Raw genomic sequence first — 26,360 nt, forward strand, 5'->3', positions numbered from 1 at the left:
TATATTAGCAGAATATGGGGAAAAGGAAATGTTATGGATGGGGGATTTTAATGGAGTCATGGTGCCCAAAGAGGACAGAGATAGTAAAGTTAAAAAGGACAGGAAGGAAGGCCGACTCCCAGGATCCTTCCTAAGGGAAATTCAGTATTGGGAACTTTATGATATCTGGAGAGTCCACAACCCAACAAGGAAAGAGTATTCATACTATTCACATAGACATGGCACATCCTCAAGAATTGATCTGATATTTGGCACTAAGGAACTAGTGGGTAAAACAGAGAAGATTGAATTATTACCAAGAGTATTAGCCGACCATAATCCAATATTAATGAAATTAAGAGTGGGATATAAAAGAAACAGAGCCTGGAGAATGAATGATTATATTTTGAAAATCAAGTCACATAGGGAAAAAATTAGAATGGGGATTAATAATTACTTTAAGGACAATGCTAAAGAAGAAATGTAGGAGGGAATAGTCTGGGATGCTGGTAAAGCAGTAATTAGAGGGTTATTGATACAACAAAACTCGATCTGGTACAAAGGAAAAAATAAGGCCCAACTGGAGTTGTTATCAAAAATCAGGACAAAGGAATTAGAAATAGAAAAAGAAAAAGGTACAAAGACAAGACTACAAGGTGAACTAAAAAAATTGCACCAACAATACGAACAGCTAATTGCTAGTGAAATAGAAAGGAAAGTTATGTATAATAGATACAACTTTTTTGAAAATGCAAACAAACCAGGGAAATTATTAGCTTGGCAAATAAAAGATGCAAAGAAAAAACCATTGATAATGAGGATAAAAAATAAAGGAGAAACTGTCACCGATTCACAACAGATACAAAAACTATTTGAAGAATATTATGCCAACTTATACAAAAAAACTCAGGGGGAGATTAAGACAATCTCCCAGTATGTGGAGGAGACAAACTTAGAACAAATTTCAGAAGCAATGAAAGCTGACTTAGACAAACAAATTACACCAGAGGAAGTAATCAGGACAATAAATATGGCTAAAGAAAATAAGTCCCCTGGGGCAGATGGACTTTCGACCCTATACTATAAAACGTTTAAGGAAGAGCTAGTACCACAGTTGGTGTCAGTGATGAATGTGGTCTTGAAAAAGGGGGAACTTCCAGAATCTTGGAAGGAATCCATAATTGTTTTAGTCCCTAAACAGGATAAAGATTTAGACTTAATTAAAAATTATAGACCAATATCATTGCTGAACTGCGATTACAAAATATTTGCCACTATATTGGCAAATAGAATTAAGCAAGCTCTAGCACAGATCATTCATAAAGATCAGGTGGGGTTTCTCCCAGGAAGACAAGTAAATCAAAACATCAGACTGATATTGAACACCCTGGAAGTAGCAGAAAAAGACCCAAATAGAGATTTGGCATTGTTCTTTATTGATGCAGAAAAAGCCTTTGACCATGTTAGATGGGATTATTTGGAAAAAGTGTTAGAAAAATTTGAAGTTGGCCACCAATTCAAAAGGGCAGTAGGGGCTATATACACTAATCAAAGAGCAAGGTTAAACATCAATGGTCAACTATCAGATTACATCGACATACAAAAAGGGACCAGAAAAGGTTGCCCGCTGTCCCCACTATTATTTATTATGGGTCTGGAAATCTTAAATGTCAGAATAAGAGAAGAGAAGGAAATTACGGGTTTAAAGATCAGTGACCAAGAACTAAAAATTAGGGCTTATGCAGACGATATAGTCTGTATTCTAACTAACCCACTACAAAGTATTAAAAAAGTATTGGACATTATTCAAAGACATGGTGACATATCAGGATTTATTATAAACAAGGAAAAATCTAAGTTTTTAGTAAAAAAAATATAGATGCTAAAAGCTGTAAGAAACTGGAGGCCGCAGCAGACTGCGAGGTGATCCCAAAAGTAAAATATTTAGGTATATGGGTCACAAACAAAAATATCAATTTATTCCAGGATAATTACGTCAAAGTATGGGAAGACATTAAAAAAGATCTTACTAGATGGCAAACAATCCCACTAACATGGATGGGCAGAATTGCAGTAATAAAGATGATGGTACTCCCCAAAATGCTATTCCTGTTTCAAAATATACCCATTATCAAAGGAATAAATTTTTTTGAGAAATTGAAAAGAAAGATTACAGATTTTATTTGGGCTGGAAAAAGAGCGAGGATAGCATACCGGAATTTAATTGATGATAAAGGAAGAGGGGGGCTAAGCTTACCCGATCTAAGGACCTATTACGAGGCTGCAGCTCTGTCCTGGATGAAGGAATGGATAAAATTAGAAAATAAGACCCTATTAAATTTGGAAGGATATGAATTAAGATTCGGCTGGCATGCATATGTATGGTACGATGGAGACAAATTAAATAAAGACTTTAATAAACATATAATTAGAGGGGGACTATTAGACATTTGGAAAAAATATAGAAAAGGTATGGAACCGAAAACACCCCTTTGGTTGAGGCCATTAGAAGCAGTTATAAGACCAGCCTTAAGTGTAGAAACAAGAACATATAAAGAATACCTTATTAGAGAAAATGAAGAATGGAAATTAAAAGGGCGGGAAGAATTGGAGATTAATGATTGGTTTCGATATCACCAATTGCATGAAAGATATAAAAAAGATATGAGGGTTGGTTTCGCAACTAAAAAATCAGAACTGGAAAGAATATGGGAAAAGGGAAATAAAGGGCTAATATCCAGATTATACAAATACATATTAAGTTATAATATGGAGGATAATACAGTCAAGACAGTAATGATATCCTGGGCCAAGGACCTAGGTAGGCCAATAGAATTGATAACTGGGAGTACCTATGGAACAAAGAATTCAAATTCACAATATCTGGATCAATTAGGGAGAATCAATATAAAATGTTTTATAGATGCTATATCACCCCAGCAACATTGGCAAAAATAGATAAATCACAACAAGGTATTTGCTGGAGGTGTAGGAAACAGAAAGGGACATTCATCCACATGTGGTGGACGTGTATGACCATACAGGCATTTTGGGACAAGGTAATTAAAGAGACTAATAAAATGCTACATAATAAGATTAAAAAAAGCCCAGGATTGTGTCTATTAGGTCTACATAGAGAAAACAATAACCAAAAGGACCAAGAAATATACCAATATAGCTTTGCGGCAGCAAGATTGACCATAGCCAAAGACTGGAAAGGGGAAAAAGGTTTAACTAAAAAGGATTGGAGAGAAAGAATGCGGGAATATATGCTAATGGCCAAACTTACCAACAATAGGAAGAACAAAAGTAATGAGGACTTTTTAGAAACATGGAAGCTGGGCATAGCATATCTGAATAAGGAGTCAGTAACATAGAGGAGTTCCATTAGGAATTTAGGGTTACTATTAACAAGGATATATAAATTGGCTTAAAGGCTTCATAGTGCTTCAGGGTTGGAAGTCATGGTGAAGGGTGCATGGGTGTGGGGAAGGGGTTTTATTTTAAGTGGGATAGGGGTTTTGGGTGCGTGCAGGGTTTGTTGTGTGTAATACGTTGTATGTTTTTGTTTTGTTTGAATGTTAGGGTAAACTCTTATATTTAATTTCTAAAAAAAAAAAATGAATAGAAACCTGGATTGAGAGTGGTGGATGACATGTGGAAAGAGCAGTTCTATATGTTTTGAGTAACAGATAATAATATGTACTGTGTTAGAATTGGCAGGCTGGTTGACTAATGTAGATATGCATGTACATTTCAAAATGATTGTTATCTGACTATATTTGCGATAATTTGCTGTTTTGTTATGCAACGTTTCATTAATAAACTGTTTACCCACAAAAAAAAAAAGAAAAAGAAAAAAAAGAAAATGGTGTCTTTCTAAGTGTGCTGAACATACATCCCGTAATGCCTCATCATTGGTTACACTTTCAAGCACTGATAGAAGTTGATGTCCAACAATGCCTGGAAGGACACCAGATTCCACCTTCAATAGAGATACTTCTTTAATTTGACCTTTTGTTTTGTTTTGTTTTCTAATAAATCTGTAGTTTTGCTGTAGGTTAAATTTTTGAATGTACAGTAGATGAAATTGTCTAGTTTTGGTTGGATAGATACCTATAACTTGTTTGAAACCAAGGTTCCTTTGACACTGCTATATAATCCAGAATATTTAAATTTTAAATTTTACAGTATTTTTTAATGTTTATTGGGCTTTTAATCTTATAAAATAAAATAAGTTTACAATGAAAGAGTGAGAACATTTTGGTTGTATAGAAAGTAGGAATACAAGGGAAAAGAGAGGCTAAGAGAGAGAGAAAAGGGGGAAAAGGAGAAAAAAGATATATGCATGTATATATTTAAAAAGGAGATTCTATCTAACAATAGTGAATTCTAAAAGAAAAAAAATGTTGACTTCCTTCTTATTTTGATAGTCCTGTAATTTAAATCCAGTCCATATATTCTCGTTTCAGGTCTACTTCCCCACTGTCTTCTTCTATTCCTTGAGGTGCATACTTTCAACAAATGAGGTCTATCTTCACCTGTATGATGAAGATAGAATTTTACAGTATTTATATTTCACCCTTCCCACCCCGAAGGGGACTCAGGGTTGGTCACAATGCACATATACATGGCAAACATTCAATGCCATTAGACATTACGACATATATAGACAAACACAGAGGCAATTTAACATTCCAGCTTTTGGCTTCATAAGGGTATGCTTGATGCCGGCCACAGGGGGAGCTGCTGTTTCACTGTCCACTTGTGACACCTAGTCCTTGATGGAGTACTTCTTCATTCTTCCGCACACTGCTGGAAGGTTTTATGGTGATGTAAATTAGTTAAATTAGCCTCCCCACATAAAGCGGTGCCTAAATTTCCTACTTGACAGATGCAACTGTCTTTCAGGCTGCGTAGGTCAACAGCAAGCTAGACTATCAAATAGTTGGGAGCTCACTCTGACCTGGGCTGGATTTGAACTCATGACCTCTTGGTCAGTAATGATTTGTTGCAGCTGGCTACTAACCAGCTGCACTACAGCCCGGTCTTATCAAGGCAGATAATCCACATTATCTGCTTTGAACTGGGTTATCTGAGTCTGCACTGCCATATAATCCATTTCCAAGCAGATAATCTGGATTTTATACAGAGTATAGAAGGGGCCCTAGAGATTCAATTCTGCCTAGATACATATTGATTGTGAGATATTTGTCCATAGGTCTTACATTATTAGCGCTGTTGTGTTGTCAAATTTATAAACAGGATTTATAAACATCTTAAAGTTCTGAAGACGTTTGCTGCAAGGAAAGTTTAATATTTTGTTCTTTCTTGCCTATGTTGTTTAACAGTATTAGCCATATTTAATGTAAAAGTTGGCTGCATATAAAGTCTAGTGCTATTTGTGTTAGAAATTTATGAAGTTTTTGTTACTGTCCCTCCTCATAATCCACCTCATACTTTATTCACTTGGGGTGGGGGAAACCCAATTCCCTGCTAAGCACATTTCCTAAAATCTCTTTGAAGACTGTCTCCCTGCACATAGGAGACTCCTGGGGACTGGAACATCTGTGAACTTTCCTGCAGTTAGGAGTATATCAGCAATACAGCTTGTTCAAGCAGCAGAGCTAACCCACAGATAATTACAATTTGAAATTAGTATTTTAATGAACTGATTTGAGCAAAGGTAAAATTAAATCTCCCAGGCATTGGGAAAGTCTATAAGAAGGGAGAATCATTAAACTATAAAGTTCAGCAGACGGGTGGTCAGCAGGTGCTGGTTGGAAGCGAGTGCTAACTATGCTTATTTCAATCAGCAAGTAGCAAAAAGTAATTTGGGTGCTGTCCAGGGAGGTGTTGAAGCATTTGCATGTGGGTTGTTATTTTGGGGGGGGAAATGAGATTTATCAATACTTCCTGGGGAGCAAGTGTTGAAATGATAAATGGAAAATGTTCAACATCATGCAGTTTACTAAAACCTGATTCACACATTCTTGTTTGCTCTCTCTCCCCCTCTCTCCCAAATACTGTTGCAGTTCTTTATCACCTTTTGTCTCAGGAAAAAAAGAGAAGGGCGTGTAAAATGCATAAAACAGCACCTCAAAAATGCTTTTTTCTAGTACTGTACTTTACTTGTTGCCTTCATTCTGGAATTGGCAAATAAGGCCTCTGTTATTGTTATAATCATCATATCTATGTTTTCATTCATAATAATCCAATTGTCTAATCCATCTTCAGTTTGAATATTGCCACAAAAAAAGAAGCAGAATATAAATGATGATAATGAAAGCATCCCTTATCCAAAATGCTTGGAACTAGAAGTGGTCAGCATTTTAATTTTTTTCCAGATTTTGGAATGATTGCATATACACAATGAGATAGCTTAGAGATGGGACCCAAGATTAACCACAAAATTCCGGTATGTTTCATATACACTTTGCACACATATTCAGAAGTAATTTTTGTACACTATATTTTATTATTTGTGTACCTAAACAAAGTTCAGAAAGCAAACAAGTCACTATCTCAGTTACTCATGTGGATGGTTTCAGATTTTGGAGTACTGTATATACTCGAGTATAAGCCTAGTTTTTCAGCCCTTTTTTAAGACTGAAAAAGCCCCCCTCGGCTTATACTCGGGTGAGGGTCCTGGTTGGCTTATATTTGGGTCATCTTATGCTCGAGAATATATGGTACATTTATTATTTTTCTCTATTATTATTGGTATTATTACATTTATTATTTTTCTCTATTATTGTTGCTACTATTACATTTATTTTACTCTATTTTTATTTTTATTAATACATTTATTATTTCACTCTGATCTTATTATTATTACATTTATTATTTTACTCTATTTATTACTACATGTATTATTTTCCTGTATTTATTATTATTATTATTATTATTATTATTATTATTATTATTATTACATTTATTATTTTACTCTATTTATTACTACATGTATTATTTTCCTGTATTTATTATTATTATTATTATTATTATTACATTTATTATTTTACTCTATTATTATTAAAAGAATACATAAGCACATTTACATTGAAGAAGATGAGAATAATGATTTAATCAGAGTTGGACAATCTTATCTTAAATTAGAGCTTTACGTAAATATTCAAAAACATTTAACCTACTGAGGCCTCAATTAATGTAATTTTATTGGTATCTATTTTTATTTCTGAAATTTACCACCCTCGGCTTATACTGGAGTCAATGTTTTCCCAGTTTTTTGTGGTAAAATTAGGTGCCTCGGCTTATATTCGGGTTGGCTTATACTCGAGTATATACGTAATTTGGATTTCGGGATTCTGGGCAAGGGATACTCAATTTGTATGTGTGTGTATGGTTTTTTTTTTTGCATGTTTTAATAACTAAATCTATAGTTATTTAAAGTTAATTTATACAGTTAAAGCAATTCAAAATTAATTTAAAGGACAACAATTAAAAATCAACAAAAAAACAAAAACTCAGCATGGTCAGTTAGTAGAGTTTAATGGCATAGGACAGTTTTCACTGTCTGGCCAAGGACAACAAGAAAGGAGTCATCTTGACCTCCTTCAGGAGGGAGTTTCAAAATCTCCAATGGCATAAGAGGAGGGAACAAAGAAGAATTCACTAGAAAATGGAGACTGGCCTTTGGATATTTAAAAAAGAAGACAAAAATAAATTTGTCTTTGGGGTATTTATTCGTGTAATGAGAAGGATGGATTTTTTGTTAGATATTACTTCCATATGGTGTGGTGTCAGAAGTCATGGCTGGCGGTTCACAGATGGGAATGGGGATGTGGCGGGACAGTGGAAATAATATTTGTGTTCTGATTGTTGAATCCCAAAGAGTGTACCGTATGTTTTTTTTTCATATATCACAGTAAAAATTATACAAAACAAGAGGAGGGAGTTTCCAAAGTCTGGGAGCAACCACTGAAAAGGTTATCTCCCTTGTTTCCACCAAATATGCCTGAGAAGCTACCCTGTTTCCCCAAAAATAAGACATCCCCTGAAAATAAGACATAGCACATCTTTGGGAGCAAAAATTAATATAAGACACTGTCTTATTTTCGGGAAGACACGGTAGTAAGACAGGGAGAAGATCCTCTCATAAGATCTCAACCATCTATAGATATATACATGTTATGTTCGTTTTATTTTGGAGTAAACAGCAAATCTACTGAACATAGTCACACCATATTTGGCCACAAAAGAAATAAAAGGTAAAGGTTTCCCCTGACATTAAGTCCAGTCATGACTGACTCTGTGGGTTGGTGCTCATCTCCATTTCTAAGCCGAAGAGCCAGCGTTGTCCATAGACACCTCCAAGGTCATGTGCCAGTCTTAGAAGCAGCGATACTACTCTCTACTACTGAAGCTGACTAACCAAAGATTCCAAGATTCCCCTAGGTAGCAAGTAGCCAGACTTTGAAGCAGCGAGGCTATTCATTGCAATTCTAGAAGTCCAAAAAACCATTCCCCAAGAACACAAGTACCCAGGCTTCCTAGCAGCAACTGTATTCCATTGCATTCCAGCTCACCAAACAAGGATTCCCATAAGAAGAAAACAGTCAGGCTTTGAGGCTGCAAGGCTATTCACTGCTATTCCACCTGGCCAAAAAATGATTCCCATAAGCCACAGCAAGGCGTGGCAGGGGACAGCTAGTACTCGTATAAAGAGACTGTCTTTCAAATAGCCTGGATCTGGATCAGTGGTTCTCAACCTGTAGGTCCCCAGATGTTTTGGCCTTCAAGTCCCATAAATCCCAACAGCTGGTAAACCCACAGGGATTTCTGGGAATTGTAGTCCAAAACACCTGGGGACTCACAGGTTGAGAACCACTGGCCTAGATGATATAGGGGTTTTTCTGAGTCATAACCAAAACATTGAATTGTACCTTGAAATGGACCAGCAGCCAAACAGTTGCTGCAACAAGGGAGTTTTATGCTCCTTATAGCCAGCCCCAGTTACCAATCTAGCTACAGTGTTAACGAAGTTTCTGAGCATTTTTCAAAGGCATTTCAATGTGCAGTGCATTACAGTAATCTAAGGATACATCGAAACAGAATGATATGACCACAGGAAATGTGTTCCCATGGCCCATCACATGTTTCTTTTTAGGGATTGGGATGATATAACTTGGGATGTATCCAAGGAAAGTCACGGATCCTCTGAATCATTCCAAAGAGACGCTAGAACAAAGAATGGCAAGTTAGTAGCGAAAAGCTAACACATTGAAATTACAGTTGATAAAGTGTTTAATCCCATTACATTTCTACTGGAAGGAGAATGTTTTAACAATAATTTTAAATCGGTCTTTAAGCTTACATTATAGTACCGCAAAGCACTAACAAAATAATGGTGAAATAAAAGCCACCAGTGATTTTATTTTTTCCTCCTTTTCATTTCATTCTGGAGTTTTTGAAAGAAGGAGACAGCAGACTATATATTTGAGGAGCTCACCTTTCAACCAATACATGCAGAGAAAATGGGATGGCCATGTGAACAGCTATAACTGCTTACGATACCCTGAAGTATGGAGCTGATTTAGTCTACTGCAGGGTATTTTTTCCTGTCAGGAGTGACTTGGGAAAACTGCAAGACACTTCTGGTGTGAGGGAATTGGCCGTCTGCAGGGACATTGCCCAGGAGACGCCGAGATGTTTTTGATGTTTTTACCATCCTTGTGGGAGGCTTCTCTCATGACCTCTCATGGAGCTGGAGCTGATAGAGGGAACTCACCTGCGCTTTTCCTGTGTTGGATTCAAATCTGCAACCTTCAAGTCAGCAACCCAACCTGCAAGTCAGCAGTCCTGCCAGCACAAGGGTTTAACCCACTACGCCAACAGGGACTTCTGTTTTACTGCAGGGTAAAACCATGTTACATGGCATTGGGAGCAAAAAGGTGGGGTGGAATCTTGGTTGCTCCTACTTTGCTACTCTGCTTCCAGTTTTCCCAGGAATCATTCCTAAATAACTGATTTTTTTTTAAATGGAGGTGAGGGACATAACACACTGTGTAAGGGCACTCATTAAACTAAAAATATTTTGTATGCCTTCCATTTATATTTTTAGCATATTTTTTTCCTCTTCCAGCTTGATAAGTAGTATTTTGTGAAGAGGCTTCTGTTTTTAAAGTAAAAGCTTTGAGAAAGCTGAACATAGTTTATAATTATCTCCCTTCTTCTTTTCTCAACTTAGGTTCCAAGTGCGTATTACTATTTATCAGCACTACCAGCTTTTCAGAAAGTGATATATTGCTTTGGAAAATATTAATATCAACAATTAGTGTACTGATATATAGTTCACTTCTGTCATTTCTCATCCGCTTTCTGTCATTTTCCTATTATGCTGCTCTGACAATTCCCTAAAGATTCAGAAGAGATATGGCTTCAGGGGAAGTTGTACCACTAATCATTGATAGCCATGTTTTGTTGTATCGGGATCTGCTTTCAGTTTTGTCAGCAGAGAAGCTGGTGTATGAATCTCTCTGCAGAGAATATAGTTCTTCATAAGATTCATCTACAAGCAGAAAATTTAATGGGCTGCAAGATTCAATCATGAGAGGTTTTTTCTCCCCTTTCTTTCTTGCTGAAGCAGCTTGTCATTTTACTTAACTATAGGAGACAGGACAGAATTGTTAAAGCAATCCAATTATATAAGCTGTTGAACAAGGGATTTCGGGAAACTTTTCATTAGTGCAGTAAAACTGTAATAACTGAAGGTGCTTTACCAATTGCTGGGTGGGGAACACAATTTGCAAATTCTTAATGGATAGGGATTTGAATATGGACTTTATCACGTGGGTAGGGGTAAAGCGGGGGACAGCTGGGGCAATTGTGGGGCAGCCGAGGGAACTGTCAGGCTCTGTTATCTCCCGTCGGGGCCGTAGTCTCCCTTCCCATGACATTTTCCAGTCTATCCCCGCTTCCTCTTTGCCTCCTGTGGCTTTCTTGTATGCCATCACAGAGCCCCAAAGAGAAGTAGCCCTGCGTCATGTGATGGGCTCTGGGAGACTCTGTGCCGGCAGTAGAGAGAAAACATTCATTCTCTGCATCTAGTAAGGTCTTAAGTCACCCAACCCACACCAGGACTGTGGATAAAATCCTATTCTTAACTTAATTTGCAGATAACTGAAAATTCGGACACTGTTTGTACTCATTTTTGAAAACCCAGTGTCATTGACGCTGGACATTCTCAGGTGACAAATTGCTGAACAAACAAGAGTTCATAATTACAAATTGGAGGGTGCTTGGATCATCTAGATCAGTGGTTCTCAACCTGTGGGTCCCCAGATGTTTTGACCTACAACTCTCAGACATCCCAACCAGTTTACCAGTTGTTAGGATTTCTGGGAGTTGAAGGCCAAAACATCTGGGGGAACCACATGTTGAGAACCACTGATCTCGATATAAAAGTGAACTCCATACTGAACATGGGACACCAGTGTGTTGCTCTTCAAAAATAACCACCAACTCAAAGACAGGTAGGCCATGCCAAGGTGCCCAGGTTCAGGCCCTGGCATTTTCACTTATAAGGACCAGATGAATGACCACATCCTTGATTTATACTAGGTGCTAAGCAAAAGAGATTCCAGGACCTGAAGGGTTCCAAGGAGCTAAGAAGGTCATTGAGTAGGTTCAGTCTTCTTTCTCCTTAACTTTTCTTTTCTTGCAATCTGCTGCACAAAGGGAAGATCTTGGTTTGTCAAAAGATAAAAGCTAATCCCTAGATTAAAATTAAAAATCTAGTTTTCTAAATCCAAATTAAAAATAACCAATTATTCAAGCACATTTCTAACAAAAAAAAGATAAAATGCAGTGCAGATAATAATAATGAGCAGCCAGTAAATGAAAAAATAAATAAAACCAGCTCCACTTATTGGGGAAGGGGATAGCCCTTAATGAAATCCACGTGTCCCCTGTAGCCAATTTTTGTCCCTTCCGTTTTGCCCTGAACACATATTAAATATCCAGAGCCAGACCTTATCCCACAGCAAGATCACACTTCCTCCTTCCGATTTCATTGTTGTTTGCATGATTTGTAAATCTAACTTCAGCACAATCACCACTTTATCTGCAATGTTATAGATTTAGTTGTTGTTTTCTCTTTGCAAGCCATATGCTCCCATCCAGCTTTTGGCCATTCAAAAAGATTTATTATTCAAACTGTAATCACTCTGAGCTGGGAGGTAAATTAGGCAACTGTTTAATTTCACAATTTGATATATCCCCTACTTTATATGTGCCCATGCACAATCCAAAGAATTTGAGGAAAAAACAGAAGAAAGTCAGACTCAACATACTTGGCAGACTATGACAGTCCTCTGCCTTCCTGGGACTACAAGATACATGACCTTGGCCCTCCACTGCACTGTTATTCCACATACAATTGAGTGCTGGAGATTCAGGGCAGAGAATAAAGGTAAAGGTTTCCCCTGATGTTAAGCCCAGTCATGTCTGACTCTGGGGGTTGGTGCTCATCTCTATTTCTAAGCCGAAGAGCTGGCGTTGTCCGTAGACACCTCCAAGATCGTGTGGCCGGCATGACTGCATGGAGCGCCGTTACCTTCCCGCTGGAGCGGTACCTATTGATCTACTCACATTGGCATGTTTTCAAACTGCTAGATTGGCAGGAGCTGGAGCTAACAGCGGCCGCTCACGCCACTCCTGGGGTTTGAACCTGGGACCTTTCAGTCTGCAAGTTCAGCAGCTCAGTGATTTAACACACTTCGCCACCAGGGTAGAGAATACATCTTGTTTTTTGATCTGTCCATTGTTGTTCCAGATGAAAGACCTTACTAGGACAAAGTCACCACATAAATGGGCACTTTGAGACTACTCACAACCCTTTCGACATGGGCAAAAGCTGGTAGAAATATCAGCAGAAATAATGCTGAAGAGCTTTTCTAGTTCTAGAACAACACGGTTATTAGAAAACATGTAAAGGCTGGACTGAATATTGATTTTTTGGGGGATAATTTTCAGTTAAGAGTGAAATGTTACTTAATTGCTAAACTCCTTATCATATTCCTGATGGTGGTCACATCAGCTGTTATAAAACTTATTGCACCCTTTGCTGTAGGATTAGGAGTAAAGTCCAAGCTCTGCTTAGTATGTTTAATAACTAGAATCTTTTCTAGTTTTCTTACCAAAAACAAATGTACTGGGATATGGTGTTATAGGAAGGGTTATGCAGTGTGTGCGCGATAAAATGTTCATGTTTAAGTGCAGTTGACACATAGCATGAGATTTAATTGATCTTGAATATCTGATTGAAAATGTAATATAATATTTTAAAGGGTGTGAATCACAGATCAAAAATTTATTTAAAATGTGCTATATTCAGTGGAATCATTGAATATTCAGGCTGATAAAAAGTAGCAATTTTCATATTTCATAATTGTGAGTTCTAGCTGTTCTTTACTCTGGCACTTCAATGGTTTTATATTATTATATACAGCTATAGATGGCCAAAAATTTAATAAAACCAATAATGTAATCTGAACATGGAGAAAATATTCATTCTTGTGACTGAAATTATTTGGTTAATCCTTCGGTATAAAAGAGGTTCATTATCTTGGTCAGTGACTCAACATTATGGCCATTTTGTTTGTTTGGAAAATGAAGGAAATCTTCAACATGGCAGAAGTAAAATAAATAAGATGTATCACTCATTTGGGCATTCTGTGAACCCTTTTGCTTTGATGCATCTGATTTACTCTTTTTCATAAACAGTAGGAAACTGGCAAACACGTGTTATTTGTACTACTAGTACATCCATGTTAATTTTACACACAAAGTTCAATCCAAAGCCTCAAGCAGAAATCTTCTCCAGCTTTTCAGGTGATACTGAAGATCTTTTTAAAACTATTGAAACTGGGACCTTCTACATCAGTGGTTCTCAAACTGTGGATCCCCAGATGTTTTGGCCCTCAGAAATCCTGACAGCTGGTAAACTGGCTGGGATTTCTGGAAGTTGCAGGGCAAAACACATGGGGACCTACAGGTTGAGAACCACTGTTCTACATGTTGAGTAGGCGAGTAGAAGCTCTCCCAGAATGAATTGTAGGGAAGTTTGGATAGATAAAGAGTCATATTACCCTGCAGAATTTACAGTGGATAACTATCAGGTAACTTTGTCATCATTTTTGCATGCCAAAGAAGGGTTCCTCCAGAAAAAGCAGATATACACCCATCATTTCTCACAAATTTCCTTCTCATTGGGGGAAGGGTTGTAAGTGCCACTGCATAGGATAATAGAATGTATGACCCCTGTACCTCTGAGAGATACAGTCCCAGACTTCGCTTGGATATATAAAACTGTGAGTAATAGTGAATCCTGTTGAAATGAAGAATCTCTGACTCAAAAATACTATAGAGTCAAACTGGAGGACTGAGAAAATGCATAGAGAAGACACATTTTTGTTGGGTGTGAATAAATGAAATCGGATATTGTTCCCACAGGGGTTGTACTGTACTAAATAAAACTGTTGTTCCATTTGGTTCAGGGCAGTTGATACTGACTGGCAGTAGCCTTCTATGTTTTTTCAGCTCTCCTGGAAGATATCAAAAACTAAAACGTTGATCTTATCTGACATTTAAATAAATTTAAATTAGCCATATGAATGACAGTGTGACTCCTTATGAACCAGTTTATATTATAAAGTAGCTATTGAGAAAAAACAGGCATGGAATGAATGCTCTATGATATAATCCCAATCTGGGCACAACATCTGTCTGAAGGAAATAAAATAGAAAGTGGGAAAAATGCACATCCATCAAAATAAATATACTGTATTGTCACGCCCTGGGCAACGGAGCACTAAGAACCGAACACAGAGGCCAATAACTATCTAATATCTTTATTAAGGAAATATGTAAGAATAATAAAAACAAGTAGGAAATATAGTCCAATAAAAGACCTGTCAGGAAAGGTCAGAAATAGTCCAAAATTATATTGTCCAATATTTTATATTAGAGTCCAAAGCTATAGATCCAAACTGAAACACACTCTATTTGCAAGCAATAGAGTGGGGAAACGTCCAAATTCTTTCCAAGGTTCAAAGTAAGTCCACAGCAAAAGTAGGAACAAAGCTTGATGCTAGATGCAAGGTCCAAGGCTGGAAACAGGGCAAGATTTTTCTTGAATACTTGGCTAGACAAGGCAAGGCAAGGAACTGGAGTTGCGGACTTTGCGAAGTCCACACTAGGCTGGAAACACGAAATCACTCCTGAAGCTGCTCTGTTGACTCCGCACGGAACCTACCGTGCCAGGCACATTTAACTGGGTCTCGTTTTCCTGCAAAGCAGGTGTCCAGCGTTCTCTTTCCCTAGGGAACAGGAAACGAAACACAGCTCTCTCCAGATGTGAGACTCCCTAGATTTTCCCAGGGGAACATGGCTAATCAGTGTCTTGTTTAGCTGCAAGTCTCAAACTTCTCCGAACCTGCTCCTTCTCTCCCCTGCCCGCAGCATAGGACTGTCTCCTAGCAAAAGGGGGTGAGAGCTGCTCAAGGTCTGGTTTGATGGGTTCTTGGGCAAAAACGTCAACATCAGGCATCTGGAAAAATTCCGGCTCTTGCTGAGCCGGCGAAAACCCCATGTTTTCATCTTCATCAGCCACGGTGGCACTGGGAGCAGGACTACAAGGTCCATGAGGCATGACATGTATAATGAAAACCAAATAAATTTAAAAGCAAAGGCTGTTCATATCACTGAGAGTTTTTTAAAGGTCTCATTGATTACATTGAAGCTGACCCTCCACATTTGCAGACCTGACTTTAATTTATCACAGATTTGAGTAAAAGTTTCTCCCTAGGAATGTCTAGATCCTTCAGTGCAATTCTATGGTGAATTTAGAAGTTAGTGGTTTTTCACTTTCATAGAGCCCTGTGTCCCTACGGGATGATTGTAATGTCATTCTCCTGGCATTAGTATTTATTTTATTCAATGAGCTGTGTCCAGTGGGGGTCATTGACCCTAATAAAGTGAACTTGATTTGACAGAGAGATAAAAACCTCAACTCCCATCATGCCCTGGGAGGGAGTACAAGGCTCCTTAAATGCTTGCACTGCACAAAGTGCTGCTGGGAAAGTGAGTTCCCATTTGCCTTGAGTGGGTGCAGTTGAGGGGGGGAGGGCTGGAGGGGAAGGGATGGAGGAGCCTGCCAGCCCAGGGAAGAAAGCAAAAGAGGAGCTTTCCCAATTAGCAAGGCTGCCCCACCTCCTCCGCCTCAGGTAGAATGCTGCTCAGCCCTATTGGTCCCCATTATTAGCCCTCATTAGCTGAAAAGATTTGGCTTCTGTTATCTGTACTGGCTAAGGCTTCGGCTGCCCCATACCAGACTCATTTTCATGCATTTGGCAACCGAATCCACCAAATCATTCGAATCTGAAAACGAAATCATGCACACCCCTAGTATCCAGCTTTGTTCATCTACAGAATTCTAATGTGGTGTTCATTTCCCCTGCAACCCCCCAATCCCCCGTCCTTAGATAGAGTGCCTTTCATATCCCACTGCATAGACTCAAGAATTGAATCCCTGACCATCTACATGCAAATCTTTATTTTACTGAGTTACCCATCTACTGATCTCAGTTTATTTCCCCTTACCTTCTCTGATTATTTGAAACTTTCTGTATTCTGGAGGGAAATTGTGCTGTCTCTGGGTTAACAATAGCATTTGATTGTGGTTGCTATTGCTGGGTGCTGTGAACCTTGTTTCCAACTCGTGTTGACCCTAAGGTGAACAAATCAGTTTGCTAAGGTTGAAAGGGTGTGACTTGCTTGGGACCACCCAACATTTGAGAATTTGTATTTTTCAAGTCCAATATTTTTGTCTTCTGAAGTGCCTTGTGGGAATGGGGCTTGGCGGCACTGTCTTGCAGTGGCTCCAGTCCTTCCTTGAGGGTCGTTCTCAGAAGGTGTTGCTGGAGGACACTTGTTCGGCCCTGCAGCCATTGTCCTGTGGGGTTTCCCAGGGTTTCCCACAGGACAATCCGGTACACAAAAATGAAATGCCGCTCTTAAAAAGATGAAAAGAAAAAAAATATATTTTTCCAGAGTGCCCTTGTTTTGCCAGTGTAATATATTTAGCAGTAAACTCCAGCACCAAATGATATCACTCATTCATTAATGAGATTATCATCGGCCAATCACAGTTACAGCAGGACGACAGAATCTTTGGTTGGGACTTATCACATGACATGGCTCCTCTCTTGCTGCTCTTCTGGTGGGAGATAACTTAAAAAGTATTTCTTTTACAAATATAAATGATCCATTAATAATCTCCTTCTATAAAAGAAACACTTTTCAACAGTCTTCACCAAAATAATGGGCACCGAAAAGAAAAAAAAAGAGGAGAGGGAACACACATTAGTCAATTGCTGGCATACCAATAAGAAAGGCCTCACTATATCATCTTTGATAAGATGCAGGTATCTAGAAGGGCTTCTAGTGGAGCCATTCCATTAGTGTGAGACCTCATAGTTAGCATTGTGCACAACTTGACCTGGTTATACAAGAGCTACTTAATATGGCAGTATTGTTATAAGCTACCTTAATCATTTTATCATGTAAAGACAGGATAAAAGTGTTTTTCCTTAGTATTTATATTCTTTCCTTGTTCTCTTTTCAAATAGATATGCTGTGATGCTAAGCAAATCATTCACACCACAGACTTATTGGACTGGGAGGACAAAGATACTGCAGAAACATTGGTTGATAACATAGTCCATTCGAAGATCGTCAATCCTTTACGCCTCTTTGTGAAGCCATCACCAGGACTGAAACATGGGCAGATGCCATATTCGGACAGCATAGACAACTTTTGGGATTGGCTATCCAACATCACTGAAGTTCAGGAATCTCTTCAACGAACTAAACGCAGACCAATTGTAAAAACTGGGAAATTCAAGAAAATGTTTGGATGGGGAGACTTCCATTCTAACATCAAAACTGTGAAGCTGAATCTTCTCATAACAGGGAAAATTGTTGACCATGGCAATGGAACCTTCAGTGTTTATTTCCGGCACAATTCAACCGGACTTGGAAATGTTTCGGTGAGCCTGGTGCCACCTTCTAAGGTGGTGGAGTTTGAACCTTCACCTCAGTCGGCTTTGGAGACCAAGGAGTCCAAGTCTTTCAACTGTCGAATTGAATATGAGAAAACAGACAGGGCTAAGAAAACTGCATTGTGTAATTTTGACCCTTCAAAGATTTGTTACCAAGAGCAGACACAAAGCCATGTATCCTGGTTGTGTTCCAAACCATTTAAAGTCATCTGTATTTACATTGCTTTTTACAGTGTTGACTACAAACTGGTGCAAAAGGTCTGCCCTGACTACAACTACCACAGCGAGACACCCTATTTATCCTCTGGATGATATACTCACTCCTATTTTCAAGGACTGTGAAATCTGAATATTGATAATCTGTCTAAAATTCTACTTAAAATGTCTTCAGGCAGTGCTTCCCAATCAGGTTAAAATAAATACATTTCTTCCCCTGAAAATGACCCCCTTCTATGGGTTGGTTCACCCATGTATGTTTTGCACTTGATGGCTTCAGCATCAAGTAGCAATGTGCATGTTCTCAATGTACCATCTGGGATCAAGCACGATGTAAGGTCCTTCCACAGCAGTTCACAGGCACATGTCTTTTAGTGGAGTTAGTTCAGCCACTCAGCCGCAGTTCAACATAATGAGCAATTGCGGTTGTGCATGTGCATCGGCCATACATCTGTGCTGTTACCATGGAACATTTTCACATTCAGGTACCCAAATGTTGCTTTTAAAAAAACATTTAATTTTGGGGTGTTTTTTTTTAACACAATTCTAATTATTGGGAAAGCAACAACCACCACTAGCAATATGGGGATGAGACGCCAAGAACAATCTCACATGTAAGCAATGTGTACTATTCAACTGATCTGAAAACTGCAAAAAAAATCTAACGCCAACTGTTTGGTGTTGAAGGAGGTACTGCATTGGCATTATGGGATGATTTGGCCAGAACTGCTGTTGAATGCAAATGTGTCAAGGCAAATATTCAGGTCCCTGTAGAAATGAAACAAAAATGGGCATCTGTACGAATTTAGGAGAGAATTAAACAGTGGTATAAGATTATGGGGGGAAAGTATTACTGTGCAGGGGGGCTTACACGTCACTACATTTGCCATAAATTCTGCCTAAAGTTTAGGCGAAAAATTCTATTGAGAGTGAATGTTACAGTGTGTTTCTGTGAGATTTGCATAGCCTGTTCATGATTGAATCTTTCACAAGAGCTTTCTAAAGACTTGCCATTTAACTATAGTGTAGCAGAATTGATAATGCAGTGTGGGTATATCCTCTGAAGCCATGTTTATATCAGTTCCTGAAATGCACTAGTATAATTTTTGCACCTACGTCTGAGTTTAAAAGCACATTCTAACTTTATTGCTACACTCCTATATTAAAATTTGCCATTAATGAAATAGAATAAAACAGGGTCCTAATTAAATACATTTGTAAAATGAACCACTTAATACTATAGGTTTCAGTAGCTAAACAGGGTTATCCTTAAAGGCTGTTGCTAGCACAGTACAGTGAAATCTTCCTGGGATCTCAACAGCTTTTGCTATAATAAAAGGAAGAGGTTTTCCCCTGACATTAAGTCTAGTCGTGTCCGACTAAGCCGAAGAGCCGCTGTTGTCAGTAGTCACCTCCTAGGTCATGTGGCCAGTATGACTGCATGGAGCACCATTACCTTCCTGCCACCTTCCTGTACCTATTGAACTAGTCACATTTACATATTTTCAAACTGCTAGGTTGGCAGAAGCTGGGGCTGACAGTGGGAGCTCACCCTGCTCCCCAGATTCAAATAGTTAACCTTTTGGTCAGCATGTTCAACAGCTCAGAGACATTAATCTCTAGGATTGCCAGGTCTCTGAAGGAAACCATTCTCATTTAAATGCAGTAAATCGTAAAGCACACTTTCAGTGAAACGGGCAAGCTATGGAGGATCACCCCTTTCTGTGCAATGGAAATCATTCTGAAACCAAGGAGAAGGCTTGATTTCTAGCAGCATGTACACTTGCCAGGTGTGGAATGGTAGGAAAATTTCTTAAGAAATCTGAGATATGATTTATCCATTGCAAACTTGTGTTTATCTGACCAGAATTTCAGGGTTTATGTGTACGTGTCCTGATAGTGTTCATTTTTTTTTGTATGAGAAAGTCTTAATTACGTTATTTTACTGAAATATATGTATATACAACCCTTCCTCCATTCTAGAAGTGTAGACCGCATATGTGGTATAACCTCCCCCGCCCCCCTCTTAGTTCCAGTACTGAACAACTGAACTTCAAGTAAAATATCTTTTTCATCCACCCACACCTTTGGATGACCACACTTTTGTATTCATGACACCAGTGAGAGGCTCATTTATTCCAAATAAAAAGCAACTGTTTTTTTAATCGTGTCAGAAGCTACTTGAGAATATACTGCAAGTTGCTTCTGGTGTGAGATAATCGGCTGTCTACAGAGACATTGCCCAGGGGACGCCTGGATGTGTTACCATCTTCCTGGGACGTTTCTCTCATGTCCCTGCAAGCTAGAGCTGACAGACAGGGAGTAACCCTGTCTCACAAATTTGAACTGGCAACCTTTAGGTCAGCAGTCCAGCCGGCACAATGGTTTAACCTATTGCACCACCACAGCTTTTTAAAGCACCTGGTAAAAGATCCAATGAAAAACCCAGTGAAAAGCTTTCTTAAAAAATTACCATGTGCAATTTAAAAGCTAACAGTGTCTGCTTGCCAGTGAAATGGATATAACCTGTGAAACAGATTCTTATTTCCCCCGTAGTCCTACGTATACATCCCAGAATCTATTTCAGAGAGATAGAGGACCTTCTGCACCATTTTAGGTATGTATACAGAGGCAGGAAAGGGAAACTCCTTTTCATATGTTATAGGGTATAGCTCTCAAAAATTATTAGATTTCAGTGAAAAAGAATGGAAAAATGGAAGTCACCTTCAAAACATACTAACGGTTGTCCAAAGTTGAAAGAGCATATAAAACTGATTTGTAAAAACTACAGTGCATTTCAAGGTTATACACATAATTCACTTAATTCTAGAAAGGTCAACTGCAGCATTTGCAGTTATTTATTGCTGCAAATAATAAAAGAATAATGTCCACTGTCACTGACCGAAACAAGTAGGATCCAAAGAATTTCTGTATTAGCCCCTCTCTTCAAACAAAGCAGGGGGTTCCTTCTACCCTTGTTTCCTTTTTGTTACAATGCATATTTCCTAAATGCATGCCAGGAGAGAACATGGTGATACTTTACTACTAACGTTTTGAAGACCACATTACATTCCCTAGAATCAAACATCTTTGCCCAAGAAGCTAGGACAGCAATGGAAAAGAAATTTCTAGTGTGAAAGATTCCCAAATTGCCTTTTCCTTATCATTGTGCATCTGGTCTCACCTCAATCACACATCCAAACCACCACCATGTTACTTAAATATGTATAATATGTATTCTTGTATAGACCAGAAATATGGCCAAGACCTATTTCTGTAGTTCTCAACCTTTGGTCCCCAGGTGTTTTGGCCTACAACTCCCAGAAATCCCCAGCTGTTAGGATTTCTGGGAGTTAAAAGCCAAAAACATCTGGGGACCCCAGGTTGAGAACCACTGCCTTAAATCCTTTGTACAGAAGAATCACAGAATCATAGTTGGAGTAGACCACAAGGGCTATCTAGTCCTAACCCGTGCTATACAGGAATACATAATCAAAGTGATCCCAACACATGGCCATGCAGCTTCTGTTTAAAAACCTCTAAAGGAGATGCCATCATATTCTGAAGCAGCATATTTCATTGCCAAACATCTCTTACCATCAGGAAATCAAGTTGAATCCATTTCTCTGTGTTCCATTAGACCAGCAGAACGTAAACTTGCTCCATCTTCAATATGACAGCCTTTCAAATATTTAAACATGGCTACCATGTCCTCTCTCAGCCGCCTTTTCTCCAAGCTGGACACACCCAGATCCCTATGCTGCTCCTCATAAGACTTGGCTTTAAGTTATTCACTTGTGAATATCCTTGAATTGTGGTTCCCAGAATTGGAGACAAGATTCCAGGTGAGGTCTGACGTAAGCAGAATACATTGCAACTATGACCTCCCTCAATCTGGGCCAGTGGTTCTCAACCTGGGATCTTCAGATGTTTTTGACCTACAACTCCCAGAAATCCCAGCCAGTTTACCAGCTGTTAGGATTTCTGGAGTTGAAGGCCAAACACATCTGGAGATCCCAGGTTGAGAACCACTGATCTAGACACTATTTTTAATGAAAGTTTTCAGGCAGCAAATTAACACTTAAAAGGAACAAAAATTATTTTACAATTTCTTTCCCAAGAAATTTTGAGAACACATACATTTTTACAGACACACACACACATTTATTTTACAATTATTTCAGATATATATTTATCACATCATGACCATTTCTTGAACTCCCTCAGCTTACTATGCAAACTCCTCCCAGCCAGCTTCAACCCCGATCGAAATTTCTGTTGAAGACCAACCCTTTAATTCCCTTTCTTCTCCCCTTAACTCCAATTGTCCCTTTAAAAGTCCATTGATACCGATTTCTTGATTCCAGATAGAGATGGGTGTTGTTTCTGTCTGCTAACCTAGCTTTTCAATATAATAAATTGACAAGACATTGCTGTGTACCTTCAAGTTATTTATGACTTATGGTGATCCTAAGTCAGTGGTTCTCAACCTGTGAGTCACCAGGTGTTTTGGCCTACAACTCCCAGAAATCCCAGCCAATTAACCAGCTGTTAGGATTTCTGGGTGTTGAAGGCCAAAACATATGGGGACCCCCAGGTTGAGAACCACTGTCCGAAGGAGACCATATCACAGGGTTTTCAGTGGCTGAGAGTGTGTGATTTGCTTATGGCCATAGAATTATAGAATTTGATGACACAATAGACTCGTGTAGAACTAGTTAACTAACATGGCTCCGTAACTTACATACTATATCCTTTTATGTTCCCCATCTTTTCCTTCTTTCCCCCCTTTTTATTGTTTGAGTTATTAAAATAAAACTTATTTGTCAAAAAAATTACAAAAGAGTCCATAAGAGCGATCCAGTCCATCCCCATCTGCCATGCACAAATGCACCAATCAAAGCATCCATGACAGGTGGTCATTCAGCTTCTGTTTAAAAAATGCCAGAGAAGGAGGGTCTACCACATTCCACTGGCAAACAGCTCTTACCAACAGGAAGTTTTTCGTAATGTTTAGGTAGAGTTTATTTTCCTGTCGTTTAAATCTGTTGCTCCATATCTTAGTCCTTCCTCGGTATGACATCCTTTGAAATATTTGAACATGACTGTTATGTCCCTGCTCAACCGTCTATTCTCTAAGCTGAACATGCCCAGCTCCTCGTATGGTATGGCTTCCATATCTTTGAGTCACTCAATGGGTTTTCATGGCTAAGACACTGTTCTCTAGAGCAGTGGTTCCCAACCTTTGAGCCTTTGAGTGTTTTGGACAACTCTCAGAAATCCCAGCCAGCTTACCAGCTGTTAGGAATTGTGGGAGTTGATGTCCAAAACACCTGGAGGCCCAGAAGTTGGGAACCACTGCTCTAGAGTCATAGTTCAGCACTCAAACCACTACACCACACTTTCTGCTAATTGACAAAATAGTTATAATTAAAAAATATTAATTGAACATTGATGACCATTGCACTACCTGTCCTGCATGTCTGTGTTAAAGTCATATTACCTCTTGTCCAAAACATAATCCAATCTGGAGGCTTTTGACAGAATTAACCCGTACAGCCATACTGTCTACCTTCTATGATTTCCAGTGAAGTGTAGTTTCAGTTATGGGTCAAATAATGTTCATTAGATCTGAACATGTTGGCAAAAAACACAGGAATACCCAGCCATCTATAAGCTTAGTCCCCTCCTGACTCCAAAACAGTGTATTCATTTCTTTATGTTGCAGGAAATCTCTATCCAATTATTATTTAGTTAAACAAAAGTAGTGGTCATATAAATTTGCAGAAGATAAGTGTGTTTTTTATTTGATTGGTCATAAATGTGAAAATTTACACATTTTTATCCTGTTGAGAATATTTTTTTTTCTGCATTAACATCCTTTCCATTTTTCCCCTTTCTGCCAAGATGATAAACCATGATAATTCTAGTTCACATTTATGTCTTGTGTGCTCTAGATTTAGCTGTATATAAGCTAGGATTTATTGCTAAAATTTATGAGTTCAATACTGGGTGCTTTTGTAATTCAGTCGTAAGCCATTATTTTTGGACATGTATTTTTACCCACCTCTATAGGCAATTTAAAATACAGCTAAAAGTTATTTATTGTAGAATATGTGGGAATTATAACTGTATATATACTTAGAAATGTTTGTGTACAAGTACAAAATACCTGCATACACATATTTCTATGTAAATAAATAGAGTTTGTTAAATCTGTCATTGTTTAGGCCAGCTTTCCTTTGGAGTGTAATTTTTCTCAGTGTAACTGTTTGAATATTCTTACATTAAATTAAGGGTTATGTGACTGCATTTTATCACAATTTAGTGTAAAACTGCCAATGTATTACAAGGTTTTGGCTACAATCCTATTATGCATGTAACAGAGTTTGGGTGCATTTATACTGTAGAATTAATGCAGTTTGACACCACTTTAAGTGCCATGGCTCAATGCTATGGAATCCCAGGCTTTGTAGTTTGGTGAGGAACCAGCACTCTTTGGCAGAGAAAGCTAATGACCTTGCAGAACTACAGCTCCCATACCACTGAGACACGGTAGTTAAAATTCTGCAGTATCAATGCACCCTAAGCCTTATTGGATTGGATAGTGCTTACTCCCGAGTAGGATCTATTTGTATTTATTCTGAAATACTGTTTCATTTTATGAGACATACTTCCAGGTATGTGAGTATGAGATTGGAGATTTACAAGGTCATATATCAGTTTGTGCTCAGACATGAGTACAATACATTTCTGCGCAGAGAATACTGTCGGGTTAGAACTTGTGAAGAAATCACATAGGCATGCAATATTTAACAATCAGAGTTACACATTTGCGCCCAAATACAAAACCAAATGCAGAAATCTGATAGCATATGTGCCTCTGCACCTGTGTGCAATATGACATTGCATGCACACCTCCATAACCCTAAACTGAATCTGATCTACATTCAATAGAAATGTCCAACTACTTCCAGAGGAAACCTAAGTGACACCAACCAGGTTCCCACCGTAGTTCATATAGCTAAGCTGAAATGTGTCTGTAACATAATAGTAGTTAACCCTCTGTTTCCAAGTGGTCTACAGAGCCTATGGGTTCTGTGGGGTCGACATTGTATAATTAATGTAGTTTGACTCCACTTTGACAGATAGATCACCCTTTGACATTCAAGAATGTCAAAGGGTGTCAAAGCATGGATGCACCCTTTGACATTCAAGAATGGGAAATAATTTCATTTAAGATTTTTCTGTGCAAAAACTTGCTGCATCATTATATACTAATAATAGGTAAAAGGTTTTCCCCGTGACATTAAGTGTAGTCTTGTCCAACTTTGTGGGTTGGTGCTAATCTCGATTGCTAAGCTGAAGAGCTGGCATTGTCCATAGACACCTCCAAGGTCATGTGGCTGGCAGGACTGCATGGAGTGCCGTTACCTTCCCACCAGAGTGGTACCTATTGATCTACAGTGTTCCCTCACTACTTCACGGTTCACTTTTCGCGGATTCGTTGTTTTGCGGTTTTTCAATAAACTCTAAAAGACTATTATAAATCATAAAAATAACAATTTACAGCCTAAGGAAGGAAGGAAGGAGAAGCCAAAGGGAGAGAAAAGGAGCCCAAGCGGCAACGGGAGAAGAAGGAGGTGATTTATCAACACACGACTGCTTGATAAAGACTTAAAATAGTGTATAACTACTAAAATAATGTATAAATATTAGAATAAATATAGTGTCCCTACTTCACAGATTTTCACTTATTGCGGATGGTCCTGGAACCTAACGATAAGGGAGGGAACACTGTACTCACATTTGCATGTTTTCGAACTGCTAGGTTGGCAGAAGCTGGGGCTAACAATTGGAGCTCACTCCATTCCTCAGATTCGAACCGCCGACCTTTCAGTCAGCAAGTTCAGCAGCTCAGTGGTTTAAGCCGCTGCGCCACTGAGGGCTCAGTTTATGACTTTAATTTTGTGAAAAAGTCCCTTAAACCGTATTAGGGCAGGGAGAATGGGAGGAAAATGCATTAGGCATGCTCACAATATCTCTGTAGTTATGAGATGTTTTTTGACTTCTTTTTAATTAGCT

General features: G+C 38.6%; 1 protein-coding gene across 1 annotated transcript in view; it reads left to right on the forward strand.

Annotated features, from left to right (window-relative positions):
• nxph2 (neurexophilin 2) overlaps window positions 1–24,494 on the forward strand; it is a 61,517-nt gene extending 37,023 nt beyond the window's left edge. Inside the window, exon 2 of the mRNA XM_062966823.1 lies at window positions 17,628–24,494. Coding sequence (XP_062822893.1) covers window positions 17,628–18,371 — 744 coding nt within the window. The 3' untranslated portion in view covers window positions 18,372–24,494. The remainder of the gene's footprint in view (window positions 1–17,627) is intronic.
• Window positions 24,495–26,360: the final 1,866 nt, after the last annotated feature.

This window comes from Anolis carolinensis, chromosome 1, assembly GCF_035594765.1.
Source record: "Anolis carolinensis isolate JA03-04 chromosome 1, rAnoCar3.1.pri, whole genome shotgun sequence".
NCBI lineage: Eukaryota > Metazoa > Chordata > Lepidosauria > Squamata > Dactyloidae > Anolis > Anolis carolinensis.